General features: G+C 41.5%; 2 protein-coding genes and 1 long non-coding RNA gene across 6 annotated transcripts in view; 1 reads left to right on the top strand and 2 right to left on the bottom strand.

Annotated features, from left to right (window-relative positions):
• Positions 1-607: 607 nt before the first annotated feature.
• Positions 608-4,809, bottom strand: chmp1b (charged multivesicular body protein 1B). 3 transcript variants are annotated; one of them, XM_087251367.1, is made up of 9 exons: positions 4,641-4,809; positions 3,977-4,074; positions 2,522-2,668; positions 2,362-2,430; positions 2,152-2,259; positions 2,018-2,061; positions 1,451-1,523; positions 1,316-1,372; positions 998-1,187 (listed from the first exon to the last, which is right to left on the bottom strand). In XM_087251367.1, exons 1-8 carry the CDS (start codon positions 4,654-4,656, stop codon positions 1,328-1,330), a joined length of 600 nt encoding a protein of 199 aa, XP_087107493.1. In that variant the 5' UTR covers positions 4,657-4,809; the 3' UTR covers positions 998-1,187; positions 1,316-1,327.
• LOC147843952 (uncharacterized) lies at positions 4,246-10,375 on the top strand. The gene is made up of 3 exons (XR_015491159.1): positions 4,246-5,517; positions 5,633-9,725; positions 10,271-10,375. It is a non-coding gene; the product is annotated as an uncharacterized LOC147843952 (long non-coding RNA).
• brwd3 (bromodomain and WD repeat domain containing 3) overlaps positions 6,807-26,431 on the bottom strand; it is a 47,986-nt gene continuing 28,361 nt past the window's right edge. For both annotated transcript variants that reach the window (XM_087253406.1, XM_087253407.1), the window contains exons 31-40: positions 26,150-26,270; positions 25,926-26,051; positions 25,750-25,825; positions 14,001-14,051; positions 13,779-13,922; positions 13,519-13,671; positions 11,073-11,221; positions 10,892-10,968; positions 10,461-10,610; positions 6,807-8,928 (exon numbers count right to left, since the gene is read on the bottom strand). In XM_087253406.1, the coding sequence (XP_087109532.1) occupies positions 8,219-8,928; positions 10,461-10,610; positions 10,892-10,968; positions 11,073-11,221; positions 13,519-13,671; positions 13,779-13,922; positions 14,001-14,051; positions 25,750-25,825; positions 25,926-26,051; positions 26,150-26,270 (1,757 nt within the window). In that variant the 3' untranslated portion in view covers positions 6,807-8,218. The remainder of the gene's footprint in view (positions 8,929-10,460; positions 10,611-10,891; positions 10,969-11,072; positions 11,222-13,518; positions 13,672-13,778; positions 13,923-14,000; positions 14,052-25,749; positions 25,826-25,925; positions 26,052-26,149; positions 26,271-26,431) is intronic.

The raw sequence follows: 26,431 nt of genomic DNA, 5'->3' as shown, positions 1-26,431 counted from the left end.
TGTTGACATTGTTTAACCATCATCATTTAACCATCAATTTACCTAATTACTAGCCCTAAACCGATTCTGTCCCAACTTTTTTGGAATGTGTTGCAGGTCGGAATGACAGGAAAGAGGATATATTTACAAATGAAATAAAGTTGAGCAGACAAAACATGAACTATTGTGTGTTCATATTGTCTGCAATGAAACACAAGTCAAAGTAAATTAGGAAATCACTACCTTCTTTAATATTTGCGTTTTGCATACTGTCACAACTCTGAGTTGTAGTTGTCGAATAAATGACAGAACACACAGATGCACGCATAAAACATCACGTAATACTCCGATGGGCAATTACACAAAAAAATGCTTGGTTTTGGTTTCTGAGCAGCATATTTCTCCTTGGACTACAGATCCAGTGTAGCAGTAAGAGCTGCGCGGCGCTGTTAACTCTGAACCCAGTGGACCAATCAAAACTCATCACCGCTCAAGCTCTCGAGCCCAATCAAAACCAAACCCTACAGTAACTCTGGGCCCAACAGACCAATCACGCGATCACTGTACCACATCTGAAAACCAACATTTTGCCAACAGATGGAAGGAAAAACATTCACCAACACTTTAATGTGTTGCAAAATGTTTATTTATATACACAAACATATTTATATATTCTCGTCTAAAGATCAACTGCTTGAGCCGTACACTGCCAAAGGCTTTTTTTTTCTTTTTGTTTTACATTTAGGGGAAACAAAACAAAGATCAGAGCTTCTGTAGGGGTGTATAAATATAGGTTAAACTGGGGATTTACAGCATTGGACAAAATGAACATTGTATTCAAATCATCATCTTGATCACATGCATTAATCCCACAATCCACTTGAAGCAGAGGAGCAGCAAGAAGAAACGAGACATAACTGAACCCAACATTTAGTCTGCTCATCAGCCAGCACTGACAGAACATCCGAGAGACAAGCTGCTAGTTAAAACATAAGCGCAAATAAAAACAACAAAGAAATGTTACACCAATATGATCATCTTTAATCCAATAATTTGAGAAGAGCAGGACCCCAGAATAATCCTGACGACAGCAGTGTTACCGCGTAACATTAGTCCTTGTATCCGATTCAGCGCATCATTACAGATAGCTTTCAGTGTTTTATTGTGGATTTGAAAAGCTTCACGTCCTTGACGGCACGAAAATAAATCTGAACACAAATAAACAATGAGGCCAATGTTTCCAGGGTTCAGTAAATAGAGGATATGTTGATCTCACACTCGCACATACACAGTCCCTCTCTCTCTCTCACACACACACACACACACACACACTCACCACCGCTTCCCCTTAAACCTGGTCTCTGAGTTTGGCCAGTCTCTGAGAGAGCTCATCCTACAGGGAGAGAGATAGATGCGTTACAGTATATCTGTCATGTGTTAGTGCGTCTGTGTTTATGTGTGTGTGTTTTACCTGTTCTGCAGATGCTACGCTGGTTCCCACTGATCCTGTCTGACCTTGAGGAAGCTCCATATTGAGATCCAGCCTAAACACACAAGTGTTGTTTGTTTGTTTTTATCTTAAATGGCACTGGAAAGCTTTTATTTACACTTTATAATGTGCTGCTGGAGAGCAGCAGCTCATTTGCATTTTAAGAGACACATAAAAACAAAACGTTTGGTGGAATGATTTGGAATGTGGTTCCATCAAATGCTATAATAATTGACGTAAATGTTCTGTCAGGAAGCATGTACTTATCTCTAATGCTTAAAAATGCTTATAAAATCTTAAATAAAAAAGTAAAAAAAAAAGTTAATAATTTGCTGAAATTATTATTATTTTGCATAATAGGAAAAATATCAAAACTTTTTTCCATAATATCATTGTATATAGATGAAATAAATGCTGCCTTGGTGTGTGTATAAGAAACTTATTGAAATCCTACCAATCACAATCTTTTGTGGCGTATGCATTGTATTTATTACAGAGCTCACTGCTAATAATAAAAGTAATGAATCTCAACATTTAAAGTGTTCTTACCCTGCTTCATCTGCCATTTCCATCATCAGAGTATCAACTTGACCCTAAAAAACAGCAAGTGTCACAAACGGCAAAAGAACGAGTATGTTGGTCAGCGTACATGCAGTCAGAGTAGCATTATCTATATGCGTCACCTGTGGTGTGGTCAGCGTTGTGGTGCTGCTCATCGAGTCCTCCATCTGAGCCGTCTGAACATCCAGAGTCTCAAACTGACGCTCAAACTTCTCCATCAGCCCTGATATCTAACGATTAACATGAGGAATATTAATCAGAGCAAAAGAGTGATTGTATGTGAAAGAGCTGCTCAACGAAAACACGTTAAGGCCTAGAGGACTTCATCTCACCTTCTCAAGGTTCATACTCTTCAGGGTTGCATCCATGCCCTTCACAACCCCAGCCATAGACTTGGTGACCTGGAGAATAAAAATCAAAAGTTAAACATTAAGCCGACTGCATGAATAGTAAAGCATATTTTAGTATGAAGAGAAAAGCATGCGTGTGTACTTGGTTCATGGTGACTGCAGTCTGTACTCGTGCAGCCACTGCATCCACTCTTGCGCTCATTCGGAGGAAGTTCACCGATTGGTTCTTCTGGCGGATGGCGTTTTCTGCATGTATTCGCGCAACTTCCATGTTGCCCTTTTGGATTGCCTGAGTACCAAAATAAAAGCAGAGAGCTTAGTCAGTGATACACATCGGTGATAACACAATTTGACATTAAAGGGATAGTTCACTCAAAAATAAACATTTATTTATTATTTTCTCAACCTCAAAGGATTCCAAACCTTTAGGAGTTTAATCTTTCTGAAGAATGTTACCATTAAACAGGTAACCATTGGCTTCCATCGTATTTGTTTTTCCTACTATAGAAGTCAGTGGTTATAGGTCTCTTAAATTTATCAAAATAACTTATTTTGTATTCAACAGAAGAAAAATATAATAGGTTTGTGTCAATTGGAGAGGGACAGAATCTTGGGTCATTACATTTTGATGGTCCGTTTGTTGAATTTAAGTTACGTTGCATCTACATGCCAACTAATTCTCATTAGATTATAAGTAGACTGTTAGGTTAGGGTTGGTGCAATTTAACAAGTACTTACAAAGTTTTTTATATTTATATTTTTTATAGTTAAAAGTCTGTTGAAAGAGCAGTATCAGCTTATATTAACGAGACAGTCTACTAACACTCAAATGGACCATCAAAATAAAGTGTTACAAAATCTTCAGTTTTGGGTGAACTATAATTTTAACGATCAGTAATTACATTTACTATATTTAAAAAAAAAATTTGAAGCGTAAAACACCCAAGTGTAATATAGTTTAGGTACTTAAGTGTGATACAGGTGAAATTGAACAAGAGTAAACCAGATTATTGTATGTATTATTATTTATAGAAAATTATCACAGATCACTTGAAAATCCATAGTTTCTCTGTATTTTATTATTTATAGTAGTGTTTGAAGAACAATACAAAATTATGTTTTACTTAAATGACCAATAGTATTTCTTCTAAACATAAAACAAAAATGTTGTCATGAAATGATTTTTATAGCGCACAATTCTGCAAACATTTATCAGAATTGCTAAAACATTTCTAAACTACATTAATTCAATATCTTGCAATACATGTTTACATATAAATTAAAAGGCTTTTGAGCTATTCTGACTTAATTCCTCCCAATTCTCACTATTATCTAAGAAAATAAAAATATAAAACTTGAAATATAATCTTGCTATTGAAAAATCAATATTTGGCTCTTAATTTAGTTTGACCTTTACAATACTATAATTTGTACCATGCAAGTTTACATACTGAGAGTGAAACATCTCAGAATGTTTTATACAATCAAGCACATAAAATATACAGACAGAAAAACTCAAAACAGCTCAGAAAGCTGTGCAGCTGTTTGGTAAAGATGCTGTGCTGCTGCTCTATGCGTTTTGTTTTTGCTTGTTTACCTTCTTGACTTTTACTTTCTCTGCTTTCTCTTCTTTGTCGCATTTTTTGGAGTTCCGCTGAAGTTCTTTGGCAGCAAACTTGAGGTTGAACAAATGCTCTGGAGTCAAAAGTCAAGGAAAAGATCTGAAACACACTTTATCTTCTCATACGTAGAAAACATTTGCACAATAAAAGCCTATGACAGTATAAACACAATACGCCATCTCACAACTGAACAAACTAGTCTGACTGGATTGGGACTTTACCTAAATAAGACATAGGTGGCGACAGTACGTAATTCTACGTCAGAGTCGTACCTGGCGGAATTTTGGGATGTTTTAGATCACTTACACAACAAAAGACGTTTTTAAAACCACAGAAAATAACTTAAATGTAAAGAGTAACGTTACGAGGAGTTCACCAACTTGTTTATCTTTCTGCTTTCGGTGTTTCGACTCTTGGTCTTCAGATCCACTTTCTAAATCAATCACAACCTCCAGTGACGACAGAAGAAATTCGGAAATGCTATTTGATCTATCGAATGTAACCTGACTAGACCTCATCTCATATAATACACTATAATATTTTCACCACCGACTTTAACTCATCAATGAGTCTCAGTATAAGTGTTTACGGTCCCAGCGAGAAAGTGTATGTGGCCCGGGCCCGATTCCGAAAGGATACTCTCCATGCTCGACATGACTGCCCGGTGGTGCTGCTGGGGTCAACTTGAGAATCAGACGAAAGAAGTGTTCAGTCTTGTCTTCACCGAGCTCTTCGTGTGGATCTGCAACAGTGGCCGCTCCGTTTGTTGTATTTTTCCTGTATTCACTTCCGGCTTCTCCGAACAACTGGAGTGATGTCACGGTCATGCGCTCAGGTCAGTGATGTCATTGCAAAACAGAGAAAAGGGCGAGACGTTCTGTGATAAATGTTTTTCATGAAATATTGTATTAAAAAATAAAAAAAAATTATATATCACTTAACAATATAGAGGTTTTCTAGCGAGGCTCCACAAAGGAGGGCTAAAATGTGTAGAAAATAATACACATGTAGTACATAAAAGTAAAAAAATGTAATAACACCGTAAACTATTATGACCATGAAAATAAAATTAAGATAAAAATAAATTGAGACATTTAAAAATAAAACATGAAGACCATTTAGAAGAGCATATTAAATCCATAAATTCAATAAATAACCCTAACCCTATTAATATGAAAAATTATGATTCAATTGATAAAATGTATATTCAAGTAATAATAACGAAAAAATGGGGCAAACATAAGAATAGAACAATCGCTTATATATTACTGTAATGAGCCTAGGTTTTTGCCCCAAGTAATATTTTATAGCAATTTATAATAATAAGCAGATGAGCTACAGCAGCAGAAGTGGTGTAGAAAATGTTTGTTTTTTTCTCACCCCAACTGGGCATTAATTAACAAAACTGAACATGACAGCGAGTATTAACTGGCCTTCACAATCACAGTCTCAATTCAGTCGAGCACCTATGAGATTCACATTATGAATGCAATATATGCTTTTGTATAAATAGTATGTAAGTTTCACACCTAGTGGTTGAACTAGGTATTGTATTCCTGGATCAAAACAAATGCAAGTGCAGGTTGCCAGATTGACGAACAACAGGAATGATTCTGAAATCGAGCCTAAAGGCTGATTTAAACAGTGTTCTAATTAAAAGTAAGGACAACTAATAAAAGGAATATTTTCCATTTTAAATGGAGTTTTTGTTCCAACCAACACAGGTTACACTCAGTTGAAAAACAGAAAACTGACAATGATCACCTCAGGTACACCTCATGTGCTTTATTCAGTGTTAAATGCAAACAATGTGAGTTTAAATGCCATTTTACCTGACATTTATTGCAATAATACTGAAAGCAACAGCAGATACTTTACCTCAGATCTTGAAAATAAAATAAACCGTTTGAAATGGAACTTCAGAACTGTGACTAAAAACCAACACATATGACTGATTCAGCATACATATTTAATGTTAAAGAGGTTTAATATGTATTAATGAGTTTATAAATCTTACCCTTTCAATGTAATGCAGTAAATGCACTATTCTGTGCTTCTGAATGGCTGTATTTACATTTCTGTTGTGTTTTGTCTAGTGCAAATAGCCAAATTGCTTATCACAGCAAATCTCGTTGCGTAGCATGTTGTTAGGGCACAGGGTTAAAATGTAACCTGCTCACCTAATGTTTTCCCTGGTAATATTTATATTATTAGTGCTAATTAATAACCTCACGTGGAACTGAATCTGCATCTCATTTTAGGCTGCTATTGACCACCGGAGGTCACGATTTGGTCACGGGCACACACTTTGAGAGCCTATCTGAATGAATGAATTAAATACGTGGTTTTCCACCAGGGCAACCTGGGCTGCTAAAATATAATTGGCTAAACTGGCATTGGGTGGGTTAAAAAAAAACAAAACAAAGACAGACATTCCAGCACATAACTCACATTTTTAAAACAGAATATCTGACCGTAGCATTGTTTCTTTAGATAAAAAAAAAGAATGTTCACTTGGCATGTTTCTTAAATATCTGCACATTACGCTATTTCTATGCTTTAGAAGAGTCAAACACTTACATACAGCACCTTTAAATGCTTTTAGCACCATGTTGAATCAATAACCCAACGAACTAGCAAGGTGTACCAAATATAGTGCCCAATTACTGTACATGCTAACACACACACACAGACAGACACACACACACACACACAGACACAGACACACACACACAGACAGACAGACAGAGAGAGAGAGAGAGAACAGAAGAACATAACAGTAGCAGAAGTACTAATAGAACAGAATCAGTTTTACATCTTTTATTATAAAAAACAATCCAAAATGTGTACAAAAGAAAAAAATGAACACACAAGCTTATGACATCTAACATCATCATGACCATTTTCCCCATCATAGTCACTGACAGATCCAGGCCTCGTCTGTCACACCATGAAAAACCCTGATAAAAAAGCCATGAGAAATGGAAAGGAAATGAACGAACTCAGTCTGGTCAAATCATGTTGAAGTGACACAGAGCCTTACGATTATAATGCTGTATCCTGACAGGCTGAGCTCTCAAACTGGGAGGAAAATCAGTTTAGAGACTGATGAAGAGGGTGCTTCTCACAGCAGTGCAACTAAGAGAAAACCAAAAGTGAGACACTGGATTAACAGAGTAAAACAGAGCACGAGAGATGTACCAGTGTGTTAAAATGTGTCCTGGACACACCGTTTGACACCACAAATCAAACTCAAGATTCAATTTGATATCATCAGTTCATAATGCTTTGTATTCACCATCCTGAAATCACACTAGAAAACACTGATCACATTAGGTGACTTTCGGAGAGCGTTTCCTGTTCAAACCAGAACAGTCTTTTCGGTTTTCATAATAAATGGCACAGAGGGAAATTAACACCAAACCAGTAAAAAAACAGCCTGTTACTCTTCAGAAAGCACCAGTTTTCAATTTACAGGAAATCTGAACCAGTCAGAATAGAGGATTCAGACGTCACCTCATGTCCACCAATCAGCTGCCACATAAACTCGACATAAAATGTGCAAACATCATCAACACGAACGTCCTCCTTACTGAAAGCTAAGAATGAATCCGAGTGTACCATACAAGAGTGGAAAAATATAAATACATTCTGTTAAAAAAAGTGTATCTGAAGTGTATTTGAGCGAGGAGAAGTGCGTTTTCTCCTACGTTTCCCACAATCCTCCTCTCACGTCTGAGCTCAGATGGAGGAGGTGCAGCGCGAGTGATCTGGAAGTACTTAATGCGTCTTAGATTGATTTCATTTTTGAACAGAGGTAAATGCATAACCTGATTTAACAGTGAAGTCAAGTCAGCTGAATTACACGGTAAACTTAAGTGTTCTCGATGATCGCTAGTTTAAAAAAAAAGGTATGAAAAGAATGCAAGATGGAAGTGGGAGAACAGCAGCACCATCTTTCTGACAGGATAGACTCCTCGGAGTGAGAGAAACTGAAAGACAGAAGATGGGAAGAACGACTGACTCTTCGCCGCTCTGGACCTGAATAAGGCAGAGGTGGATGATTAGATGATGGTGTGGTAGATTCTAGCAAACCACAGAGAAGAGAAAGCACCACAGTCCAGGAAGAGTCATGAACGTCAAGTCTGGGGACGTAAAACAAACAAGGACAGCACTAAAAACAAAATCCCTGCAGTAGTGAGTCTGTGTAAGGATCATCAATGTGTCCAGCCCATTAGATGGCTGACCCTTGCACGTTCAGTCATGCGACGAACTCTTCCGGAACGGGACATTCCCAGATTCAGCGGGTCCGACGTGGGACCCTCCTCTTCAGAGTCATCGTTGTACAGAACAGTTCTACGCCCTTGGTTACGAGTATTGACCCGTCCGGACTTTGGAGTTCTTTGATTTGACCTTTTTGATGGTGAAATGACATTTTCATCATCTGACTCCTCCTCTTCCTCCTCAGGTTCCTCTTCTTCATCTGGTTCTTCCTCTTCTTCAGGCTCATCATCTACCTCCTCTTCCTCCTCCTCCTCCTCCTCCTCTCTGCTGCTCGTCCGCCGTGGTCGTTTCTCAGGTTCTGCAGACTGCTCTTCTTCTCCTTTCCTCTTTCTCTTTGGGTTGTCAATCGTGGGAGCTGGTGGTGGTGGTGGAGGTGAAGGTGGTGGTGGTGCTGGAGCTTTGCCTTTCTGTTTATGTTGCGGAGCTTTGCTGTAGTCGTGATCGCCGCCATCTGCGAAGCCGCTCACCTCTGCACTGCTGTCGTCGCTTTCGGATGAAGAGGAGGAGGTTGCAGAAGAGGATGAAGATGCAGATGTTGAAGATGAAGATGAGCTGGTGCTCTCACATTCGGAAACCTCTCCCTCTTCTGTTAACACAGCTCGTCTCCTACGGGAACTTCGACCTCCGTTTGGTAGGAAGACACCTTTAGATGAATAGAGGACAAAATAGTCAACTTGTAGGAGAAACAAGCTCTTTGTGATATATGCTGCTGTTCAAATGTTTCTGAAGGTGATTTTTTTTAGGTGCCACTTTTCATTCATTCATTCATTCTCCATCGGCTTAGTCCCTTTATCAAGGGTCAACACAGCAGAATGAACCACCAACTTATCCAGTATATGTTTTACATAGTGGATGTTCTTCCAGCTGCAACCCAGTACTAGGAAACACCCATAAACATTTATTCACACACATACAATACAGCCAATTTAGTTTCTTCAGTTCACCTATACCGCATGTCTTTGGACTGTGGGGAAAACAGGAGCACCCAGAGGAAACCCACGTGAACATGGGGAGAACATGCAAACTCCAAACAGAAATGCCGACTGACCCAGCTGGCAATCAAACCAGCAACCTTCTTGCTGTGAGGCGAAGGTGCTAACCACTGAGCCACCCAAAATTTTATCTTTTATTTTGTGTAATTTTAAGGGTTTGTTTTATTTTTTGCAGATCTTCTATAACATATTTACACCCAGAACTAAACAAATTGCATAAACTAAGAAATATGTTGTTTATTTAGTTTGAAATAGATCACTATTCTCCCACTATCCAATGTTAAATAGTTAAAAAAAATACTACACAAGAGGTTTTGACAATAGTATTTTGTCTATATAACAAATATTTGAAAAAAAAAAAAATACTGGTTGAAAAGACTGAAGACTGAAACGGTTTATATTTTAATATATTGCCAAATAGAATTCCATTTCATTACTTCAGTTTTTTGTTTTTGTCCCAGCAGGCACGCAACGTCATAAGATGTTAATATTAGGTTAGATTTAGGTTGTGATGTAAGGTGTCAAGCCAGTGTCTAAGGACAATGTTATTTTGATGTCTAATAACGAAGTCAAAAATTTTTTGATATTTGGCTGATTTTAGGTTGTGTTGGAAACCAACGTCATATTGACTTAAAAAAATGTATTCATCAGGTATGGCAACCAAATTCCAATGTTTGATAGACGTCATATTGGTAACGTTCATACAACGTCAAGCTGTAACATCATTAGACGTTGATATTTGGTTGTTTTTAGGTTGCATCGGAAAGTGACCAAAATCCACCGACAAAATCTGTCCGAGGTTGGACACTGATGTTGGTCTGGCGTCAATCCGATTTTCCACCTAAGCAGCAACGTCCCCATGACGTTAGTGCACAACATCAATCTGACGTCATGTTGACATCCCGTGCCTGCTGGGATGTGACCCTTCGGAAATCTTTCTTATATGCTAATTTGGTGCTCAAGAATTTTTTCTTTTATTCATAAATGATGAAGAACAATGATGAGAGGTTTTTGTAACAACTTAAAGAGAATGTTCTACAAAAGAAAACTTTACTGACTAAACAACATAGAACGTTCTGGGAACGAACAACAAACTGACATTCGCAAAAAAAGTTTTACTTTAAACATTAAAATCGATTTGACCTCTAACATGTTTTGGGTGTTTGCATATGAATGTGTGTACCTGAGGATTTACTTGATGTCACTTGGCTGCGTGTAACTCTGTTGGCTCCTGCCTGCTCAGATGAAAAGGAAGAGGAAGATGAGGAAGAGGAAGAAGACGAGGAGGAAGAGGAAGGCTGACTGTCTTCATCAACTTGTGCAACATTCGAATCTGGTGGGGAGAAAAAAAAAAAACATTGTTCTGTCAATAGATGACTTGACATTTTTGGTTTGGCCTGTCCCAGGCAGTTTTTAATAAAGTGAGCACATACTAATAGTCATACAATTTTGAGCAATCAATCTTTTCTAGCATTATTTTAGTTCTCAAATCAACAAGTACACAAAATCACTAGTCTAAATTCACTAATAATATGATCACTGTTGCAAAGTCAAAAATCAATGAAAATCCAGGCTCCCATGATTAATTGCAACACATATGAAAATCCTAAACACCTTGAGAGGATTTCCGTGTGCGGGCTTTTGCAGACATCTGCAAAGTTTTCTTTCCTGACTTCTGTTTTCCTTTGGGGCTGCAGAAAAAAAACAGGTTTAAAATGTAAAAAAAAAAAGAAAAAAAAAAGAAATGAACAAGGTGTGAACTTTGAATCATGAACAGGGAGTGTACATGTTTTACCTGTTGGGAGAGGAACTCTGTAATCTCTTGCTGCACATGAGTCTCTGTTGACTTCTGCGCTGATTCTGAACCGCAGATTTGTAGTCTGAGATGATGGGAATGATCTGATTCTCAAAGAATGCTGACAGGCTCAGAGTCATACTGTAGATCTACACAACAAACAATCGTCATACTGTCAGCTGTACTGCCTAAAACACACACTATGCATCACTTAAATCATCAAATAGGAGGTCTGAGGAAAACGACAACTACATATATAAAGAATAGAAATATATTAACTGTACCTATATTTAACAAGCTATAGCTAACAGTAGAAAAATATGAAAGTACATGAGATATAACCAGTGATGGGAATACTGGCGCTATAAATAAGCAGCGTTACTAACAGTAATACTTTTCCAGTAACGAGTAATCAAATGAATTACCGTTTCTCCGTTACTGACAATAAAATTCATGTTACTATAATTGAGCTCACTGAAGCGGTTTCCATGCGAGCAGCAGTTCTTTCAGCCATAGGACCTCTCTTTCTCTGGGGTGTGTGTGTGTGTGTGTTTACTGGGCTGGAGCAGGACACATAACCAACCATGATGATTGGTGTGTCTGTGAACGTAGAGTAACTGAGAACGTGATGATTGGCTACGATTGAGTACATTTCCATCATTTGCCAATCAGAGGTAGAGCAGTGTGGGTTCACACACAAGTACATGCACAGTCAGTAGCATAAATCAGAGACCAGAAGTCAGAACCATGGCAAATCCAACAAACTCAAAGGTAGCGTTCTTTGAGGTGAAAGGCAGAATGTTTATGTATCGTTCAACTTATGCCCAGGAAAAAAAAAAAAATCACGTCATCACATGCTGCCACTAAACTAGTGGCTACGTAGTTGATAACGAGAGCTCTGCTACCAAAGGAGGAGAAGAAGGCATGACATCAAAGCAAATAAAACTTCATTTTTCTCCACCATAACCACTTATTACTCAGACAGAATTAAACAGAATTATATCTAGATATATAGTTGAGCAAATACTGCCGTTGTCTCTCACATTGTCCCACAAGAACATTAAAACAGTGCAGATTAGTGTACATATTTTAAAGTTATTTGACAAATTATTATTTATTTTTTAAAAGTAACATAATAGATACTTTTTCTGGTAATTAGTTAATTTTTGTGAAAAGCAACTATAACTAAACACTCTTTTATTGAAATGTGCTCAACACTGGATTTAACCATATGAGATAAAAATAAATAAATAAATAAACCGCAGACACTTGTTTGAAATGTTTCAGAGGGCTATAACTAGCTCACCAAGACTGCAGTTATATTACATATAAAATACAATATACTCAAATAATAATGTGAAATTTGATGATAATATAATTGAAATTAAATATTTGAGAAATGTAATTATTTCTGTGATGGTAAAGTCACTACTCCAGTCTTCAGTTTCATGTGATCAGGGCTCTCATTTATAAACGTGGCGGAAGCACAAAACATAGATGGAAATGTTTGTACACCACTTCCCATTCAAAATTTGTGATCTATAATAAACAAACTTGACAGGAGAAAGCAGACAGCTTTAAGTAAATATTTAACTTCAATATTTACTTGATCAAAGCACTTTAAAATAACCATATGAGCCATAATCAATAATAAATCAATCAAAATATATTCTGGTGTATGTTTACTTTTAGGAATGCTTCTATGCAAATTTTATAAATCAGACCAATGGTGCTCAAAGTTTAAAAACTGTTTAATTAGAGGGAGATTATCTTTTTCAGGATTCCTGAATGTATTTAATAAATTAACCATTCAAAAGAACAGCATTTATTCTAAATAAAAATCCAACTCATCTAAGACTTGGCCAGTTTATTCAATTTACACTATAAATTTACAGAATAAATTTCTTTACAAAAGCGATGTTAAACAGAGCAAGGAAATCTTCACAGTATGTCTGATATTTTTTTCTTCTAGAAAAAGCTTTATTTGTTTTGTTTCGGCTAGAATAAAAGCAGTTTTTAATTTTTTTAAAACCATTTTAGGGACAAAATTATTAGCCCCTTTAATAAAACTTTTTTTCGATTGTCTACAGAACAAACCATCTTTATACAATAACTTGACAAATTTCCTTAACCTGCCTAGTTAACATTATTAACCTAGTTAAGCCTTTAAATTTCACTTTAAGCTGTATAGAAGTGTCTTGAAAAAGATCTAGTAAAATATTATTTAGGCAAAGATAAAATAAATCAGTTATTAGAAAGAAGTTATTAAAACTATTATGTTCAGAAATGTGTTGAAAAAATCTTCTCTCCATTAAACAGAAATTGGGGAAAAAATTAAACAGGGTGGCAAATAATTCAGGGGGGCTAATAATTCTGACTTCAACTGTATAAAATTGTATCATTGTGTGTTTATGATAGGGGTAAAACACAATGGTGCTGGTCTTACCCGAGACTTCTTGTTGGGTGTGTAAGCCTTTGAATTACTGAAAATAAGCCGCACGTCTTTGGCAAACTCAATAGGATTTTCATAATTTCCACCTGTCAGGGTCTCAGAGACTGTGCCCAAATCCATAGGAGTGTCAATAATATCACGATAATCCTGACATAGAGAAAGACAGATCAATTATCATCAATCCAAGTGATATGTCATGCTAAAGGTAGCAAAGCAAAGTAAAAGGCGGCATTAAAATGAGAGAAGTGAGGTACCGGGTACGTGAAGAGGTCGACCGGCTGGCGGAAAGGCTCTGAATCGGAGCTCACAATCATTCTCCTCACAAGATCTTTGCATTGTTTGTGCCAGGCGTTTATATCCAGGACAACACCGCGCTTCTGAGGTGTGCTATTGGATCTCTGCAAATAGTAGACGGGTCAGAGAAAACACATTTGGGAATGAAACTCTTTCAGATTTCGAAGGTTGAGTTATCTCACCCTCTGACCAGTGGAGGTGCCAGGAGTGTCCGAGTCCACATCCACCGTCTCCTATTGAACAAACAGAGATAATGAAGAGCTTATTTTCTTCATCTGTGAAACCTATTCACTCACAGCATCCCAGTACTGGAAAACACTTGGTGTGCTCTTTGTTTATTTCATTTTCTGCTCATATATATAATATATATATATATAACAGTAATCATCATGAACAAGATTTTATTTAAAAAAAAACCAAAAGGGATAGTTCACCCATACATTAAAAGCTACTCACTATTTACTTTAAGTTTTTTTTTTCTTGAACAACAAAGAAGATATTTTGAAGTAAGCTGGAAACCTGTAACCATTGACACCCAGAGTAGCAAAAAAACCTAATACTATTGAAGTTAATGGTTACAAGTTTCCAGCTTTTTTCAAAATATATATGTGTTGTGTTCAACAGAATAAAGGGTGTGAAGTAATATGGAACAAAATCAATGCCTAAAGTCTTGAATTAAAAAGTTTGTTGAATATCACAAACTGAAAAAAATAATACACCGTATTAACAAGTTCTTGCATTTTAATGACTTGAATTCCAGGGTTTGTATTTTTAGGTCCTGAAATTTAACATATCTGTATATTTAAGCTTTGAATATTTCAACGAAAAATATTTCAAACACGTTTTCATACTTAAAAATTTAATAATTCATATTCAATTTTCAGATTTCACTTACAAAATATTCAATACCCTTTAAAAATACGATGTATAATATTCAAAAGGTAATTTTCAGTTCATTTTATTTCAGTTCAAATATTCGCTTCCATAAATTCAGTGGATCAAATTCGACTGTTAAAATTCAACATTTCATCCGGGAACTGCAGGAAAAGCAATAGAATGCAGATTGAAGATCGCCAGCTGCTCTAGCTTTCACCAGCAGGTGGAGATGGAATAATGTAAGATTTTTAACCCAGTAAACAGGCGAGAAAAAGGCTATTAAAGGCACAAAAGTAGCATTTAACATTAATATCAATGTTTTGGACATTATAAATGATAAAATGTATGAGTAAAATGAGTAAATGAGGTTTTAGTCATCTATATTTGCCCTTATGTAACGGAAGCCAGCTGGTGATCGCGTAAATCTCAGTTCCCCTTCGGTTGGGGAACTTCAGTGCCATGAATGGGAGGATTCGGATCAGAAGCCGCTTATCTGGAGAGTATTGAACGGGCCAATGAATGAAATTAATTGGCAGCGTAAGCTTGCGCAGGTGTGCGACATCTGCAATTATCTCAGCATATAAGCACACCTGAAGCCAGCAGACGCCATCCTTTTCGCTTCAGATCCTTTCTGAGTGAGTCGATGAGGGTTCCTCTTGCTGATCAGCACTTCAGAGCGAACGAGTGTGTCTCCCGGTCCAGAGTGGGTCTTCGCGGTGGCAGACGGTCGAGCTGGGTTACTCCCTTGCCTGCGGTTCTTTGGGTCCGGTCCTCCAGAGCGGTGCGTATAGTTGCAACTTTCCTAAAAGAGCAACACAGTCGTGCAGCACGTCCTTTTCAGGATGGCGCTCCGACTGTGCGTTTCTGGATGCGGGGGTTTCCTGTCTCCGGATGATGGACACGATCACTGCATTGCATGTTTGGGGGTCCAGCATGTTAATGCGGTGCTCGCGGGCGGTTCATGTCGTCATTGCGATGCCATGACCGTTGCACAGCTAAGATCGCGGCTAACTTTCGCAAGAGAGCGAGCCACCCCAGTTGCCTCCTGCTCTAAAAAAGCAGCGGGCGCTCGGGCAGATCTGAGGGTTTCAGCGGGAGCTAATCCGCCGCCCACGGGCTCGCGGACCTCTCGCTCCTCACGGCGCTCCATCCAAGCTTCAGGTGGTGAGAGTGATCCGTCTAACCAGATGGTAGCTCTCACACTCGCTGACACCGGAGATCAGATGTCCTCCGCGGCATCGGAGGGTGGGCTTTCACTGTCCGACGAAGATCCGGACCCGCTCGCCCCCTCCGGGCAGGTGAGCGCTGTCAAATCGGATCCTGAAGCGGACATGTTAGCCGTGCTTTCCCGGGCTGCTTCGGCCGTGGGGTTGGAGATGGTTTATCCCCCAGCTCCGCGGCCGGACCGACTAGATGGGTGCTACGTAGAGGACCAGAAGGCGAAGCCTTCGAAGCCTCTCGTCCCCTTCTTCCCGGAAGTGCACAGTAGGCTCACGCAGTCCTGGAGGGCACCTTTCTCTGCCCGTGCTGCGAGTGTCTCCGCCCTCACCGCCCTTGACTGCGGAGCTGCCAGGGGGTATGAGGCGATCCCGTCAGTGGAGCGCGCTATCGCGGTCAATCTTTGTCCGCGCGGCGCCTCTACGTGGCGGGGTTTGCCCCGCCTCCCGTCCAAAGCCTATAGGTTGTCTGCCTCCCTCGGAGCCAGAGCTTATAAGGCTGCGGGCCAGGCTGCTTCTGCTTTGCACGCGATGGCCACCTACCAGCGCTACCAAGCGCAGGCGCTGGCCGAGCTGCACGAGGGCGGGTCCAACCCAAGCTTATTACATGAGCTGCGCACCGCGACCGACTATGCTCTTCGGACTACTAAGTCCGCCGCGTGTGCGCTGGGGAGGACGATGTCCACACTTGTGGTTCAGGAACGCCACCTCTGGCTAAACCTGGCCGATATGCGCGACGTTGACAGTTCGCTTTCTTGACTCGCCCATATCCCAGGCTGGCCTGTTCGGCGACACCGTCGGTGAATTCACCCAGGAATTCAAGGCGGTGAAAGAGCAGTCGGATGCGATGGGCAATGTCATCTATCGGCGTGGCCGTAAGCCCGCTCCGCCCGCCGAGCCATCCACCTCCGCTGTTCCTCGCCGAGGGCGCCCGCCAACGAGTGCTGCCCCGCCCCCGCCTGCGCCTCCGGCCAAGCGGGCGCGGCGTTCACCTCGAAAGCAGGCAGCCCCTCCTGCCCAGGGCGCCGTTAAGTCCGGTAAACGGACCGCGAAGCGTCCCTGAGACAGGCCATCCGGAGAAGAGGAAACTTGCTCTTTCCCCGCTGGAGGGCGGGGCCCCGATAACAACGGTACTTTTCAGTGCCACCAAAACATCAGTAAAAGAGCACTTTTTCCCTTCCCCGGATGTGACTGCACGAGTTCTGCCAGTCCGGGACGCGCTGCCTTCCGGCTCGCAGACTCTACGTGCTTCGCCAGTGGCTCACGAGCGCTAGGGGGACGGTCTCCCTTTCCTCAGCCCTCCAGCCCCCTCTCCGGAGTCAGGGTGCGGAGCCAGAGCGAATCGCTCTCCTCCAGCTCTTCCGCGGGACCCTCGTGCTTCCCGGATCAGCACACCCACTCCGCGCTGCCCCACCGCTGGTACGTCAGCGATTGTAGCGATGACTCCATTAGCGAGGGCTCTGCCTGCCTGGTTAGCGCGGGCCAGCCCCTCGCGGTGGCTCATACGCACAATCAGACTCGGTTACGCGATTCAGTTCGCGAAACGGCCCCCCAAGTTTACGGGCGTGTATTTCTCCAGGGTCAACCCCCTGTCCGCCCCTGTCTTGCGAGAGGAGATTGCTGCCCTCCTGGCGAAGGGTGCAATCGAGCCGGTTCCGAGATGGAGAGTGGGTTTTACAGCCCATACTTCATCGTACCCAAAAAGAGCGGTGGGTCACGGCCAATCCTAGATCTGCGCGTTTTGAACCGCTGTCTGCACAAGCTGCCGTTCAGAATGCTCACGCAGAGGCGCATTCTCCAATGCGTTCGTCCTCGGGATTGGTTTGCAGCCATAGACCTGAAGGACGCGTATTTCCATGTCTCCATTCTTCCACGCCACCGCCAATTTCTGCGGTTTGCGTTCGAGGGTCGAGCGTGGCAGTACAAGGTCCTCCCCTTCGGGCTCTCTCTGTCTCCGCGGGTCTTAACCAAACTCGCGGAGGGTGCCCTAGCGCCCCTTCGGCTCGCGGGCATTCGCATACTCAATTATCTCGACGACTGGCTGATTTTAGCCCACTCGCGGGAGCAATTGATTATGCACAGGGACAAGGTGCTTCGGCATCTCCGCCTACTGGGGCTTCAGGTCAACCGAGAAAAGAGCAAACTCGCCCCCGTGCAGAGGATTTCTTTTCTCGGGATGGAGCTGGACTCGATCACCATGGTAGCGCACCTCTCCGAGGAACGCGCTCGCCTGTTGCTGAACTGTCTGAGGGAGCTCGACAGCAAACTAGTGGCACTGAAGTTCTTTCAGAGGCTCCTGGGGCATATGGCATCCGCAGCCGCCGTCACGCCGCTCGGGTTGCTCCATATGAGACCACTTCAGCACTGGCTTCACGATCGGGTCCCCAGACGCGCATGGCACGCGGGCACACACCGGGTCTCGGTTACTGCGCTGTGTCACCGCGCCCTCAGCCCTTGGAACGACCCCTCGTTCCTACAGGCCGGTGTGCCTCTAGGACAGGCGTCCAGCCATGTTGTTGTTTCAACAGACGCTTCCAACACGGGTTGGGGGGCCGTGTGTCGCGGGCATGCGGCTGCGGGCCTCTGGAAGGGTGCCCAGCTGCATTGGCATATCAATCGCCTAGAGCTGTTGGCAGTGTTCCTCGCTCTCCACCGCTTTTTACCGGTGCTGGAGCGGCAACACGTGCTGGTCAGGACGGACAGTATGGCGGCGGCGGCGTATATCAACCGCATGGGGGGTATGCGCTCTCGCCGCATGTCTCAGCTCGCCCGCCGTCTGCTCCTCTGGAGTCACCCGCGGCTGAAATCGCTGCGCGCCATTCACGTCCCAGGCACGCTCAATCGTGCAGCCGATGCGCTCTCACGACAGCTGTTACGCCCTGGAGAATGGAGACTCCACCCCGAGTCTGTTCAGCTGATATGGGCGCGATTCGGGGAGGCCCAGATCGATCTGTTTGCTTCCCCCGAGAACGCTCACTGCCAGTTGTTTTTTTCCCTGACCGAGGGCTCTCTCGGCACGGATGCACTGGCCCACAGCTGGCCTCGGGGCATGCGCAAGTATGCGTTTCCCCCAGTGAGCCTGCTCGCGCAGTTTCTGTGCAAGGTCAGGGAGGACGAGGAACAGGCTCTGCTAGTTGCGCCCCTTTGGCCCAACCGGACCTGGATATCAGAGCTCTCACTCCTCGCGACGGCCCTCCCCTGGCGGATCCCTTTGAGAGAGGACCTACTCTCTCAGGGACAGGGCACCATCTGGCACCCTCGCCCCGATCTTTGGAAACTCCACGTGTGGTTCCTAGACGCGAGGAAGACTTAGGTAACCTACCGACTGCGGTGGTTAATACCATCACTCAGGCTAGAGCCCCCTCCACGAGGCGCGCCTACGCCCTGAAGTGGAGTCTATTCACTGAATGGTGCGTCTCTCGCAGAGAAGACCCCCGAAATTGCCAGATTAGTGTTGTGCTCTCTTTCCTTCAAGAGAAGTTGGACAGCAGGCTGTCGCCCTCCACTCTCAAGGTTTACGTGGCCGCCATCTCCGCTTATCATAGCGCGGTAGCTGGCGGCACCGTGGGAAAGCATAACCTGGTCATCCAGTTCCTTAGGGGTGCTAGGCGAATTAATCCATCTCGCCCCCCTCTTAAGCCTGATTTATACTTCTGCGTCAGGTGACCGGCGTAACCCACGGCGCAGGCAACGCGCGTGGCTGTGCATTTATACTTCTGCGCGCTGTCTCTGCCGGTCTGCATTAACACTTCCGAAACGCTAGTTGGCAGTGAGGTGTAAATGTTCCTCTGTGTCGAGTTTCTTCGCTACTTTTTTGCATTTCCTGAACACTTCCGGGATGTACAAGTGGCTCAAACTCGCTCATTTTGAGGCAGGAACCGGCGGACGTGCAACAACTTTAACTATGAGGTAAACACAAAACAAAACTTTCCATCCGGAGCTCCTTCACGGGACTCCACACTTGTAAACAATCGCTCGCGCGGCGTCGCGCCATTCGCGCGCCTCTCGGTCCCGCCCAGACTCGTCAGCGCTACCAAGCCGACCAATCACAGAGCTTATGCTACGCGTCGTTGCGACGTGTAGTTACATTTTTTGAGAGGTGCACGTCAGTGACGGCGATGGCCACGGCGAAGGGCTATGCGTCAGCGCCGTAGCATACGCCGGTGTTTGACGCAGAAGTATAAATCAGCCTTCATGCCCTCTTGGGATCTCGCCCTCGTTCTCACGAGTCTGCGATCCGATCCCTTTGAGCCACTCGAATCAGTATCTCTAAGATTTCTGTCCCTGAAGACAGCTCTGCTGGTTGCGTTGGCCTCCATCAAGAGGGTCGGGGACCTGGAGGCATTTTCGGTCAGTGACTCGTGCCTGGAATTCGGGCCGGATTACTCTCACGTCATCCTGAGACCCCGCCCCGGTTATGTGCCCAAGGTTCCTACCACCCCCTTTAGAGATCAGGTAGTGAACCTGCAAGCGCTGCCCCCGGAGGAGGCAGACCCAGCCCTTTCTTTAATTTGTCCAGTTCGCGCTCTGCGCATTTATGTGGACCGTACTCAGAATTTTAGATCATCTGAGCAGCTCTTTGTCTGTTATGGCGGTCGGCAGCAGGGAAGTGCCGTATCAAAACAAAGATTATCCCACTGGATTGTGGATGCCATTTCACTCGCTTATTCGAGTCGAGGTCAGCCGTGTCCCCCGGGAGTTCGTGCCTCTTGGGCGCGTGCACGCGGCGCCTCTCTAACAGACATCTGTAGAGCTGCGGGCTGGGCGACACCCAACACATTTGCAAGGTTTTACAATCTGCGAGTGGAGCCGGTTTCCTCAAGGGTATTAGGTAACCCTTTGGTGATTGAGGAGACAACTCGGTAGGGTGTTGAAACACGCTTGCGGCGCCATTCTCCCTAACATGGAGGTACGTGCGCCTTTTTTATCTGTCAGTAAAGTTCCCCGTCAGGTGAGCCCTGCAGATTCCTCCGTGGCCCCCAACACTGACTCAGCGGAGGAGTCACTTGCTGGCCCACTACGTTGTAGGTCTGCCCGCTGGTCAGCCCGCGTTTTGGGTATAGGTGCCTGCTATGCGTGATCCCCACTAGGCGATCCCATATGCTTATTCCGCCACGGTTAAGTCCCCCCCCTGGGTGGACCCGTGTCTTCCCTCTCCGCTAACCACTCTTTTGCTATGCGTACTCCCCCTTTTTAGGGCTAGTCCATAGGTAAATTCTGCCATCTATCCCCCCCTTGGGTAACGGATGGCCTCCGCAGCGTCCTCCCTATCGGGATTGCACGCTTCCCAACGTACTGTCGTATTTCCTAGAATTATCTAGATGCTCACGACTTCCCAAAAAATATATCTAAATCCGTAAAACTTCTGTTGAAGTAGGATAAATTAGGGCCAGGGACACGTTGGAGGACCGCGCCCCCCATGATGTGGGTGCGTCACGCTTGCTTGACTATCTCCTCATCGGGGGTGTTGGTAAGGTGCAGTCATTATGGCGCTTTCCATATTCTCCCATTCATGGCACTGAAGTTCCCCAACCGAAGGGGAACGTTCGAGGTTACAGAAGTAACCCTTCGTTCCCCGAGGAGGGGAACGGAAGTGCCATATTCCGTCGCCATAATGACTGTCCCTTAGCTGTTTGAAAGTCTCTTCAGCTTAAAAGGATGGCGTCTGCTGGCTTCAGGTGTGCTTATATGCTGAGATAATTGCAGATGTCGCACACCTGCGCAAGCTTACGCTGCCAATTAATTTCATTCATTGGCCCGTTCAATACTCTCCAGATAAGCGGCTTCTGATCCGAATCCTCCCATTCATGGCACTTCCGTTCCCCTCCTCGGGGAACGAAGGGTTACTTCTGTAACCTCGAACGTTCTCGCATCCAGTGACAGACGTTGTTCTGCAATCTTATCGGAGCTTGTCTCCCATGCCGGCTCGCTCCCTGCTCGGACCGGTGCAGTTACTTGCACATAAACCGCCTTTTGATGAATATGATGTTACACATTGTCTTATTGACTCTTTCTTCCATAGACGCGAAGTATTATATTGACAGCTAAAGAATATAAACGTAAGAGAAACAGGAAAGGAAATATTATAATAATACAAAATAGATAAACATTGACAGGGCTAAGAACAATTACGAACAAAGATATTCAAAAGCAGAGAGATTTTACGAGAATGTCACACAAAACAGTTTACTTGAAACTGTTAAACAGAGTTCAGGTATGATTTAAGGTTGGTTATGGATGGGGCGTGTAATTTAATAATTTAACATAACGTGCGAATGCATTAAAGGAGCGTCTTCAGTTATTATTTAAACGCAGCTGTGTCAGGATTGGGATAGATAGGTTATATAATTTAATTATTTAAATTATGATTGTTAATATTAATATTTTATGACATGTATTTGGGCTATTGCGCTTAAATAAGTCATCCGTGATTCTAAATTAATATTTCTATTTATCCTTTGTAGCTATCACTTTGATATCGTCTTTCTCTTCTTTTTTCCTATTTTTTGTGGTTCTGCCACGGTTACGTTTGCAAAATGTCTTTAGTTTGTCCAGAATATTGCTTTTCCTCTAAAATAGAGACGGAGCAGAAGGAAAATGAATGAATTGATGAATGAATGAAATGATTGACGTTTTTATGCATGTGCGGTGTGGCTTGCTCACGACAAAGACGAACGAGTGGCCGCGAGCTCCGGTGGGCGTTCAGAGCCAGCGCCGCATATCAAACTGGTTTAAGAGATGCTGCATGGCTGCCAATATGATAGGAATTTTTCCGAAGTTTCAGATGATATCTGGGCTTGTGCATAATAATGTAAAATAAAAGTGAAAGTCATGACATTTGGCCAAGCATAAGAATAGCCTACAAGAGTGTTTCGATTATTATCATGACATGTCATGCTTGGGATTATATGAATAACACCTCCCTGTTTACCATTTCCGAAAGTGGAGCTGACGTCGGCGCGAAATTGCTTGTATAATTGTAAAAAGAGTGATGAATATTAATGGATTTCTTATATCTGTCATTTCTGATAATATAATTGATTTAACTAGTGTGAGAGTATCCAACACTCATTTAGCAAAAATGCATCCAGAATCCTAAACCAATAACTTTGTCAAGCCAAAATTATGATTTTATAGGCTAATGATTTTTTTTAAAACAAGAAAAAAGAAACTATTAGCTACCCTAGCAATTATTTATTTAAATATGATCATCTCAAAATATAAAATAAAAGAATAATGGTTTGACTTTGTGAAATCATAAAATACACTTGCAGAAAAGAGTTAATAGAATAAATGAGCAAATACATTCTCTCCAGTAGATGGCGATTACAGCTCAGTAATAATCCCATTATCCCATGATTTGCAGAAACCACTCAACCACGCATGTCAAACCACGCATTCTAAACATTAATCTTATGAAACTAGCTGAAGTGACAACTATATTAAATTTAAACCAGTTTAAATAAGTTTATATGTTTAATAACTGCAAAAAAGATCAACATTGCTAATCATAAAATACAAACGGTTGCTGAAAAGTTATAAATAATGGTTTTCTCATTTAATACTGAAAACAAATTAAAGTCAGTTATAACTGCCTATTATCAAACCACAGGCGACTCATTTTATTACTTATCATTGGCTGCGACATTGCCACATTTGCGTTAATACATTTTTCTCGCCTATAGGCTACATAACAATAAAACAATATTCTGGACAAACTAAGACATTTTGCAAACGTTTAACCGTGGCAGAACCCCAATAATTAGAAAAAAGAAGAGAAAGACAGGCAGAGTGATAAAAAGGATAAATAGAAATATTAATTTAGAATCACTGATGACTTATTCAAGCGCAATAGCCAAAATGCATGTCATAAAATATTAATATCAACAATCATAATTTAAATAATGAAATTATATAACCTATCCCAATCCTGACATAGCTGCGTTTAAATAATAACTGAAGACGCTGCTTTAATGCATTCGCACGTTTTGTTAAATTATTTTAAATTACACGCCCCATCCATAACCAACCTTAAATCATACCTGAACACTGTTTAACAGTTCCAAGTAAACTGTTTTGTGTGACATTCTCTTAAAATCTCTCTGCTTTTGAATATCTTTGTTCGTAATTGTTCTTAGCCCTGTCAATGTTTATCTATTTTGTATTATTATAATATTTCCTTTCCTGTTTCTCTTACGTTTATATTCTTTAGCTGTCAATATAATACTTCGCGTCTATGGAAGAAAGAGTCAATAAGACAATGTGTAACATCATATTCATCAAAAGGCGGTTTATGTGCAAGTAACTGCACCGGTCCGAGCAGGGAGCGAGCCGGCATGGGAGACAAGCTCCGATAAGATTGCAGAACAACGTCTGTCACTGGATGCGAGAACTGAGATTTACGCGATCACCAGCTGGCTTCCGTTACATAAGGGCAAATATAGATGACTAAAACCTCATTTACTCATTTTACTCATACATTTTATCATTTATAATGTCCAAAACATTGATATTAATGTTAAATGCTACTTTTGTGCCTTTAATAGCCTTTTTCTCGCCTGTTTACTGGGTTAAAAATCTTACATTATTCCATCTCCACCTGCTGGTGAAAGCTAGAGCAGCTGGCGATCTTCAATCTGCATTCTATTGCTTTTCCTGCAGTTCCCGGATGAAATGTTGAATTTTAACAGTCGAATTTGATCCACTGAATTTATGGAAGCGAATATTTGAACTGAAATAAAATGAACTGAAAATTACCTTTTGAATATTATACATCGTATTTTTAAAGGGTATTGAATATTTTGTAAGTGAAATCTGAAAATTGAATATGAATTATTAAATTTTTAAGTATGAAAACGTGTTTGAAATATTTTTCGTTGAAATATTCAAAGCTTAAATATACAGATATGTTAAATTTCAGGACCTAAAAATACAAACCCTGGAATTCAAGTCATTAAAATGCAAGAACTTGTTAATACGGTGTATTATTTTTTTTAGTTTGTGATATTCAACAAGCTTTTTAATTCAAGACTTTAGGCATTGATTTTGTTCCATAAAGTAAATCATGACAGACTTTCAATTTGGAGGTGAACTATCTATTTAAACACTCAATATTCATCCTGTGTAAACCATTTTGTAATTAGACACCTACCCAGGACAATTTGAAAAGCTTTTAGCTAGCATCTCCAATAGTGGGTGGTTTCATGTTTAAAGTCTCTTCAATTTACTGCACTATTTGATAATTAAACACTTTTTACAATGTTTACAAAAATATTGTTGGAAATGTCTGAGATTTGAGAGACAAATGATATTGCCCCTGGCATAAGGGTTGGGGACTGTGAAGAAACGCTACTTCTGTTGAAAGTCAAACAGGTTCGAAACAAGTAAATAATAACAAAGGGCAAGTAAATAATAACAAAAATATAATTTTAAGGTGAACAATCCCTTGAATGTTTTTAATATTATAGAATGATAATATGAAGTTTGTTTTATAATAAAGTAATGCTATAAATAATATTTATTTTAATTTTAAAACAGTGATATTATGCTTGCTTTATAATTAAATTATACTCAAAACATACATAAAACAAAAAAACATAAAAAAAGAAAAATTGTCCATCTATGCTCACAAAATCTATTACAATTGTTCTTTATACTTCATGACCTAAAGGTTTTAATTTGATTTGAAACATTTTTTAAAATTGATTTTTTTATTTTTTAAATATTGTTTTTGTGTATTTTTTTTCCCACAGTTGTTCGAGACCATATTTATTGTGGAGCTCACACACATACACTCACACTTCTGGCATAATTCAGACACACAGGCTCTTATTCTCACCTCTTCGTCTTCTTCGCTGCTAAATTCAGACTTCATCTTATTGTAAAGATCCAGGATATCAGTACAGTTCTGATCCCTAAAGACACACATTAACAATGCAAATGCCTTAATGGTCAAAAGGTTCAATGGGTAATTAGAATTCTGATATAAATGTGTAAGCGACTATTTTCTCTGACCTGATGAAACGTAGCAGGACGTCGCTGACTGTTTTAGCTGCCGTGACGATGGGGCTCTGCGGTTCATTAAAGGTTCGAGCATTGTGTTCAATGTAACGCACCTCCCACATGAGCGCAGAGATCCTCCTACACATGCAAACACACATGTAAGAAAACTGCCATGGGGCACACGTTTTTGTGTGGTGATGCGGTGTGTGTGGTCAATGGACTAAAGGTATGCATACCTGTAGAAACGGTGCACTAATCTTGTTCTGATGGTGCTGAGGTCTGTGAGATAGGCCACAACAGTGCAGTACAGCGGATATTCCCTCAAATTTACTGGATTAGAGAAAGCCTTCGCCACATCTGAGTAAAATTGATGAAAAAAACATTAAAAACGATCGTGGTTAAACACATTCATTTGTTCAGGTTAAATGAGTAATTAATGTACATTACTGTTTAAAAGTTGGAGTGTTAGGTCTTAACACAAGATAAATAGAATCCTAATGTTTCATTGCTTCTTGAAC

This window comes from Danio rerio, chromosome 5, assembly GCF_052040795.2.
Source record: "Danio rerio strain M-AB ecotype USA chromosome 5, GRCz13ab, whole genome shotgun sequence".
In the NCBI taxonomy this organism is placed as follows: domain Eukaryota; kingdom Metazoa; phylum Chordata; class Actinopteri; order Cypriniformes; family Danionidae; genus Danio; species Danio rerio.
Note: the sequence above shows the minus strand (reverse complement) of the source record. Positions and strands in the feature narration are given on the sequence as shown.